The 9,473-nt window shown below is 32.3% G+C and overlaps 1 protein-coding gene across 1 annotated transcript; it reads right to left on the bottom strand.

The window, feature by feature from the left end:
* Window positions 1-533: 533 nt before the first annotated feature.
* Window positions 534-9,158, bottom strand: LOC132751388 (uncharacterized; the record flags this gene model as incomplete). The annotated part of the gene is given in 6 exon segments (XM_060741551.1): window positions 534-745; window positions 3,713-4,008; window positions 5,610-5,792; window positions 7,141-7,176; window positions 7,971-8,039; window positions 9,093-9,158. Coding segments are annotated over 6 exon segments (862 nt in total), but the record flags the coding sequence as incomplete, so codon positions are not given.
* Between the last annotated feature and the right edge of the window lie 315 nt (window positions 9,159-9,473).

Here is a 9,473-nt window from a genome sequence, read left to right as displayed (position 1 = left end):
TTTTTTTAAAAAATGATTTTTAAAGTTTTTTACTATACACATATAGTTAAAAACAATGACACCCCCTGGGGCAGGGCCAGTTTTTTGACCCCCAAACTTTGTAGATATTTACTTAAAGATGTTTCATGCTTAATATCTAAACTCTAGCTATTTGGGTTTTTTCAAAGAAGATTTTTAAGTTTTTGCTATACACCTATAAGGAAAATCAATGACCCCCCCCCCACCCGGGCGGGGCCAGTTTTGACCCCAAGGCTTTTATTTGAACATACTTGGTAGACACCCATTAGAACATATTTCATACTAAATATCTTAGCTCTAGCTCTTTGAGTTCTTTAAAAGAAGAATTTTTAAGTTTTTACTATATGCATATAGGGAAAATCATAATGTGTTAAAAAAAATAGAATAATGATTGTTTATTTCCCATTTTTTAAATGACTTGGCAATTAAAGTAATACAGTTATTTCTAATTAAAACATAGCAAATCCTATCAAATTTCTAAGCATGTCACTTAAGATAATAACTGTAATTCTTACACTTTCTTGTTAAAGGACATTCTTCCTTCTGTCCTGAGGCACACCAAACAATCCACAATCATGTCATTCTTGTCCAGTCGCATCATGTTGCGGAACAACTTTTCTGATACTGCTATGGACACTGCTACTTTTTCTGCTTCACCCCAGACATCTTCAGGCAGCTGTGCCATTTGCAAATGATGACTGTATGAGGCTTGGAGCCGTCTGATGTCCTAAAAAAATAAGTCATACTATGTTAAAAAAAAAGGAATTATTATCTTTAAGAAAATAGATTGCTGCGAGTCAGATGTGTCGCCTTGTCAACAGTATAGCTGTCAGAGTTTTCCAAGTCTGCCATTTTGAAGAGCATTTGATTAAGAAAAAAAATAGTCATTTATTTCTTTTTAGACACAATACCTGTGAACGTACTTTTAGGAAACACAGTGCTTCTCGTTTTCTTTCCATGATTAAGAGTAAACAAGATTTTCGATGTTTCCTTCCTTTTATATCTTAAAGATCTTCTATTATATTTTAAGGGTGACTTTTTAAGTTTTACTAATGAAAGATATAGATTTCTTTTCAATTCAATCAAGCGTACTTTGTAGTTTTCAATGGATTATGCTTGCAAACATGTGTGATTATGTTAAAAACCGATTATAAATGATCATAATTATTTTACTCGAGCGAAATTATTAAAGAAAAGAAATATTAGAATAAAAGGAATAACCATTTTACCTTGATGACAAGATTTTCTCAAGCTATAAATATCCTAAATAGAAAACTATTATGTACTGCTACACAAATTCATTTTTATAAATGTATTGAAGTACTGTAACAACTAATTAACTGCCAATGCAAACAATGGTTGAATAGTAACAGATAGCCAATATTTTGGAGTTTGTTATAAAAGAGTAATTTTCGGTACTTTTAACTCAATTGGGACTAAGAAATGAGTTCCTTTAGCGATTATTCCTTATAACCATGTTCGCTATAACCATATATTTTTATATTAAATAAAGAAGGGCAATATTCGGGCCAAAATAAATTTTTCCTTCTAACCGGAAGTTCGCTATAAATGGTTTGCTATAAGTGAAGTTTACTGTAATGGATTTTATTATTTTTATTGTTGCATAAAATTAATGCCCAAATAAAGATAACTTCAAGATCAAAATGCAATCCAAAACAGGAATCATTCAACTAAAGTTTCTGTTTATTTCTAGACACTTTATATAAAAAAAAACTCTAACAAATTAAAACATTTTAAAAAATCATGGAAAGACTTTATTATGGACAAAGAGCTATAATTTAATTGCAAATGAGACATAAACACACACTGACAAGTGTCTTCACACCTGCATTAAGATAAATCAAGGGTCAGACCATTAAGTGGTAACATGTCACTTGTTGGGAGTATATCTTAGACCAAAATAAATACACCGAAAGTTGACACTTAAATTGCTGTCCGGTTTTCAGAGGAAATTTTATTCATATTTTGTATTAGTAGCCAAAGAAAATCGTCCTGTTTTTGGAGGTTCCGGTATTTTCAATGAACTTATAAGGAGAAGATAGTGACTTTAAAAATCCTCCAGTTCTCAGAGGATTCATCTTTTAAGAGGGTCCGGTTTTCAGAGTTTTTACTGTACAGACTTATCCTCGGGACAAGCCTCAAGGGAAAGCTGATGAAAATACCTACAAAAGTAACCCATATATGTTGTTTTTTTCAAGGCAACACAAAAAGGAATTTTACATTTTTGTGTCAAGAAATGCAGACTTAACTAGAAATGTGTCCATAGGACACTGATGCCCCCACTCGCCACTGTTCTGTCAATCTTATGACTCTAGGTCAAATATTTTTTGGACTACATGTGCCACAAGTTGAAAACTAAAGATCAACAAAGGGCCATAATTCTGTTAAATTTGGTAGCAGCAAAAAATCTTTCCTTTACTACCATCTACACATTAAGGTTGTTCATCCCTGGAAGTTTAAGCAAAATCTGCCATCCGGTTTAAGAGGAGTTGCATTCACAAAATTTCTACATAGTATATAGTGAAAAAATCAACAAAGGGCAATAATTCTGTAAAATTTGGTCGCAGCAGAAATTCCTTCCTTTACTACCATCTACACCTTAAGGTTGTTCATCCCTGTAAGTTTAAGCAAAAATCTGCCATCCGGTTTAAGAGGAGTTGCGTTCACAAAATTTCTACATAGTATAGAGTGAAAAAAATCAACAAAGGGCCCATAATTCTGTTAAATTTGGTCGCAGCAAAAATTCCTTCCTTTACTGCCATCTACACATTAAGGTTGTTCATCCCTGGAAGTTTAAGCAAAATCTGCCATCCGGTTTAAGAGGAGTTGCATTCACAAAATTCTACATAGTATATAGTGAAAAAATCAACAAAGGGCCATAATTCTGTAAAATTTGGTCGCAGCAAAAATTCCTTCCTTTACTACCATCTACACCTTAAGGTTGTTCATCCCTGTAAGTTTAAGCAAAAATCTGCCATCCTGTTTAAGAGGAGTTGCCGTTCACAAAATTTCTACATAGTATATAGTGAAAAAATCAACGAAGGGCCATAATTCTGTAAAATTTGGTCGCAGCAAAAAATTCCTTCCTTTACTACCATCTACACCTTAAGGTTGTTCATCCCTGTAAGTTTAAGCAAAATCTGCCATCCGGTTTAAGAGGAGTTGCGTTCACAAAATTTCTACATAGTATCTAGTGAAAAAATCAACCAAGGGCATAATTCTGTTAAATTTGGTCGCAGCGAAAATTCCTTCCTTTACTACCATCTACACATTAAGGTTGTTCATCCCTGTAAGTTTAAGCAAAATCTGCCATCCGGTTTAAGAGGAGTTGCGTTCACAAGATTTCGGGACGTACGGACGGACTGACTGACGGACTGACGGACGGACGGACGGACAAGTGCAACGCTATATGCTCCCACATTGTGGGGGCATAATAAATGTAAAATTGTTCCTTTTTGTCATAGTTTTTTGCTTGCTGTTGATGCTTTTTGTCTTTCAATTTATTATTTACTTAAAAACGGTAGCTTGAAATGAAAACTTTAAATCCCCTAAAATACAGGTCAAAGGCATAATTATACATAAGTTGGGTTGCATATTAAAGAGATTCACTCCATCGGAGACCACAGTAAACCTTTTATCATCGTGTTGACTCAGGTATTCAAAAAGGACTCACCTCAATCTGAAATATAGTGGCCAGCTGACTTTTCCATTGCCTGATGTTTCCTGCAGACAGGGGTGGACTTGGCAACAACTGCCTCATCAACCTGACCTTGTCCATAAATGTTAGGCTCTTCTGTTTCTCTTGGATGATCATATTGTGCTGCCATCCAAGCATCAGTGCCGTTATTGTAGACATTTTGACGTAAACGTTCACTTTAACCGTTGTTTCCCTGAACAAACCACGTCTATGCAGACCTTGGATGGCTTCCCTGGTGTGATTTCCCCCAAGTGTCTCGACTTTGCATGCACCTATTAAGTAAAATTACATTTGTTAAAGATATACTGACTCATACTTCAAGGCGTCAACATAACTAGCCAATATTAGTTAAAGAAAGGATGTAAGAATTTGATACCACTACTGCTGACAGTCCATTAAAATGGGGATTTAATCTATTAAATAGTGATGACAACAAGTACCGAATTAAATACTTGGTTACTATTTATGCTTCCACTTCAGTTCTTAGTAACTTATAACATTTAGTATATCAAACCAAAATCCAAAACCAGTTTTTACACCATTACAAAATCTTGTAAGAGTAATTTCCCTTGTTATTTCAACCTGAGCTGTATAAGCGAATTTATGATTTTCGGCAGTCAACTCCGTGAATTCAAAATAGCGCAAACAGTTGTATAGACCGTCAAAATGGACCTTTCTGCAAAATTTGCTTCCATGTATCTTCCAATTCTGTCTGATACATTTTCAAGTGTAGGACAAAGCCATCCTGGACAAAAATGACAAGGTGGAAAATTACCCTGCCATGAATTTGACCGGGCATAGCAAAGCTCTCCCGTAAAAATAACAGGGTGGACTAAACCACTCCCATGTTACTGACAGGGTGGACATAAGTCCGCCCACAGCACATACATATATATTTGTTGAATACCTTGGTTTTTTCTCTTTGAAATGGACTCAACATATTAAAATTGTAATCATGAATATTTATGTTTGCCATTAGCATAAGCATGTTTGCATAGCTTGAGCACACTTATACCATATTCTAGAACATTCTTGACAGGCATTATATGTATATCTATCTGCAAGTGCATATTTATTCACGTAAATATATAGGGATTACTTCCATATGAAGTTAAGATTAACAGAGTTAACAATGATGAAAAGAAGGTTAAATTAACTAAAATTAAAAGTCTGAAATGTTTATAATGTGTCTGTAACAAGTCCATGACTTTAAAAAAAAAAGTTATTCGATTGATTCCGTGAAAAAATATTGTGACTTCAAAATTGCTTTAAAATTTGCTCATGTGATGGCTTCTTCTTTGCCCTCTCGCCCTTCTAGCTCAAGGCCTGGTATTTAGTCTGACACAAGTATAGATAGACCACTTAGAACAGCAAAATGCAATATTTTAATGTCATGATTTAAAATTTGACAGCTTCTCTGACCATAAATAATGATTTGGTTAAATATGATTTCTTAATGAAAATCAATGATGCTTGAAAAAGTAAAACAAAAATTGGTTACAATCCAGTATGTTTATTGCTATGACTAATTACATCATTTTGTGCAGGTATCCCAATAAATCAAATAGTCTTTAAGAGGCAATCAAAAGTATCTTTAAAGTGACCGCATGGCCGAGTGGTTAATGCTTTGGACTAGTAATCTTATTATCGCTAGCCTTATGGGTTCAAACCCCATTGTTCCCTTGAGCAAGAAACTTTACACTCATTGCTCAGTACTGGTTAGTTCCAGGAACGGATTTGAAAGTGTGTTTATAAGCTTAGAACTTCCTACACAATTGAACTAAAATAAATTCTGTATAAACCAAAAGTATCTTTAACAGAAATAAAACTGGATAAGAGTCACACAAGTTAACACTTTAGATATGATTATTACCTTTCTCTTTCAATGAATCCACAGTGACATCTGATGGCACCATTCCCACAAGGATAGCAACTTGTCCATTGGATCCATTTTGGAATGAATCTGATAAACTTTTAACATGATCCATGTCCAATAATCTAGTTGCCCTACTGGCACAAGGAGGAACCAAATTTTCAATATGAACATCGCAAGTCCCTGAAATGGTTTAAAATCATCTTTTTAAAACCAGAGCATCCTTTTGTATATATAATATCTAGTAGGGCTGTCATTGATGGAAAAGTTTATGATCGATATATCAAGAGACAAATATCAACGAGATATCGAAATCACAGTAGATAGAATGAAAAACATTTAAATAATAAATTGGTATCTCGGTGTTATGCATGCTTGTATTAGACATTACAAATACTACAAACTAACAGAAAAGTTTGTTTTGCCTGTAATTTTTGTCGTTGACATTTGAAAACAGAGTTTAAAGTTCAAATAAGCCAAGAAAACTATAAAAAAGGTGACTTCTCTTATAGGAAAAAAAATGTATATTCACTAACAGAAATAAGCTTGTATCAATATATGAAATTGTGTTTTGGTAATGTAAGGGATGATATATATCGATGATATATAGATATTGCAATATTCATTTACAGTCCTATTATCTAGAGGGGATAAGCAAATACTTGAGCTACCAATGAATCCTTTAAAGTTTCATTGAAAATAAAAAGAGTAGTCTGGGTATTAATTTTAACACATTTTTCATTCAAGGGCCTTTACTCAGTCAAATCATTCAAGCGGTAAACCTTAGTAATATGCCCAAGCAGTAAGGCTATCGATCAATCCCACTGAAATTGCATTAGTAGTATAAGAGCTGCCAGACAAACATCAAAAATAAATTATTAAATGGGCCATTACTGACCAAAATTATGAACTGGAAAATGCTGACATATTACAAAACTAAGACTTTGTACTGATTATTCAAATAATAGCATTCAGCTAACAATTCACAGGAGCAAAATGATTGTTTCTACCCAATTATATGAAATATGTATAAAAATAATACCCTTCCCATTTTAAAATGACTGTTTGACCATTTTCCTACTCAAAGTGTCTTATTCTAAAAATCCATAAAATTTACCAAAATAAGGGGTTGTCACAAAGTTTCCCTAAATTTCCTCAAAAGTATATTGGTTGATGGATCTTGTAAAATATTAAACGCTTTTACCAAATAGTTTTGATTTCATTAGACTTTAAAAATATCAGGTGCCAATTTTGTGACAAGATTTAGCATTATTTAGCCTATGTTCATTATATAGTTAAAATTTACACTTTTCCTTTCCAAAAGGGATAGGACAGATACATAAATAAAGTTAAAAGTTACAAAGAACCTGCTGCCTTATGTTTCAATGCATTTAACAGTAATTTTAGCTTATTGTAATACTCATCAAACATAATGCATAAGGATGATCATACTAAATATAATAATGAATGCCAGTTGACTTATAATTCTCTTATCCTAACCACTTAAATGGATAAACATATATACACATACCTAGAAAACATTCTTGTGCTTCTCCGTAATTGACACCTAAAATAAAAACAACATGAAATATTAAGCATAACACAGCACATGGATAACTATTTGAGTCCCCTGTTTACAAAAACAAAGTTTTAAACAAATATATTGATATGATCTATTTGTTTATTTTAACATATTTTTTGTCAATTCACAGTTGCTCCATCTAACTGGGTTTGAGGCACAATTCACATTAGACACTGTCACACATAAAATTCACCTTGCAACCCAAGCCTGATGACTAATCTAGCATTGGTACATGTAACTGAAATACTAGTCTGACATGCAACAAAATTAAATCCATATCTACTTTCAAGAATGCCATTAAAACATGTGGGATCATATAACTACAGTTTGTAGTTTTGATGCATGGGAATTGCTTTTTTGTAGGCCTGATTGGTTAGTTATTTACAATCAAACAACAAATCAGTGTAAAATAATTGAAAAAGACCACTCTGACAGATGTTATTTTAACTTCCTTAAACATGACCCTAAAAAAAGGGAGGTCAATGACCTACTTTTTCAAGCCAAGATAATTTTGGTTGCCCATTGTCTCTATTCTATTTCTCACCCTATTATCACCTTACTGCCTTAAAGATAACAAACAAATGGAAAAATATCAAACAAGATTGAATTTATGGAACAATGCTATGCCACTGCAATATACAACACTTATTTTAAGTTAATAATGTCTATGTTCATGATGAACATTTGATAAGTGTAGTGCTAAAATATCAAAACATGTTTTCTAAAAATAAAATTCAGCATTAAGTTATAGTCACAGAGTTTTCTAAAAAAAATGCTACCTTTAAAATTCTGATCACTATTACTTCCGAATGAATCTTCTGTTCCACATGACAACGTTTCACCAGCTACTGAAAAAAGAAACAACATGTTTAAATCTCCCAAGCAAAAACAATTATTTATCTGAGGTAAACACCTTAAATGGTTTCAGACATACTAAATAAATATACTGAAATATACTTGGTTTTGCACGATAATCAAAATATTAAGGTGGCATAATAGAACATAAGTATATATTTGAAAGGTAAATTTGTAATGCATTTAATATCATGTGAAAATCATTTTCATTTTTTCAGTATCTCAATTTTGTAACACAATATTCTGTACCCAAACCAAAAGTTACAAGTAAAACATCTTGTGTTCTTGGAAATAACTTGTAATTTTCTATTGCACAAAAAGGACATTAATGATCTGATGCCTAGTGGTCAATCACATCCAAATATGTAGATGCTTTTCTTTTAAAAATTATATGCATTTGACTTATCCGAAACAGAGGTTCGAATAGGAATTTGCAACATTTTGGTTTAAGTGGAAGTCAAGTCAACACTTTATAGGTAATAGTTTAAAAAAATCTATTTGTAAATATTTACATTTTTTTAACTTACACCAAAGGAACTTTGGTGATCCTGTAAACTGCCTTTAATATTCATTATATTCTAATCTATACTATAACTTCCATAGAAAATAGCATAAAAGAGAACAATTGTCGTACAAAGCTTAGATCAATGACTTATGTAAAAATTTTCTTAAAATAAAACCAAAGATAATTATGTAATGATACAGATAATTAATCGAATTATAACACTTATAAATACATTTTTGTTATATTTATTTCTAAAAGTTAGAGAAAAAAACATTACAGTTAAACAAATTTTATTGTACAATAACTTTTATTTCATCAGAAATCTAGGAGCAGACACTGATGCCTCAGGACAAGTATGGTTAGCTCTCAAAAATGTTAGATGAAATGTTAAAACAGTGCAGGTACATCATGATATAGTTCGATTTGTAAAATTAACACTGAATGTGTACAGCACCATCATGTAACGGAAATATTTTCTAAAATGCAGCAAGATAAACTTTTTAATAATTCTCTTAGTTTATTCAAAGATGGCATAAAATACCTTGACAGTTCTCATCTCCACTACTTTGATAAGACTCTTCTGTTCCACTTGACATGTCGCCATCTACTGCAAACAAAAATAAATGTTTAAAAGCTTTGAACAAAACAAACAAAAAAATCTTAATTTAATTCCGGAAGTGCTAGGTTTTAGTTACACTGAATTAATATAGATTTCAGTACCTAGTTTAGAATTATTTAATCAAGACCTGTCAGCAGAGAGCAAGCTCCACTTTGTTGGGTTTTTTTTCAGACTAAATGCCATTAATAAATGGTGTTCCATGTTGTAAGTGAACATGTATACCAAGTTTGAGATAAATAAACTAAGCAAAATGAAACAGGCAAAAAATTTAACATAATGGATAAACAGGGAAACAATCTAAGG

This window comes from Ruditapes philippinarum, unplaced genomic scaffold (assembly GCF_026571515.1).
Source record: "Ruditapes philippinarum isolate M1 unplaced genomic scaffold, ASM2657151v2 ctg22195_1_1_1_1, whole genome shotgun sequence".
NCBI classification, from domain to species: Eukaryota; Metazoa; Mollusca; class Bivalvia; order Venerida; family Veneridae; genus Ruditapes; species Ruditapes philippinarum.
Note: the sequence above shows the minus strand (reverse complement) of the source record. Positions and strands in the feature narration are given on the sequence as shown.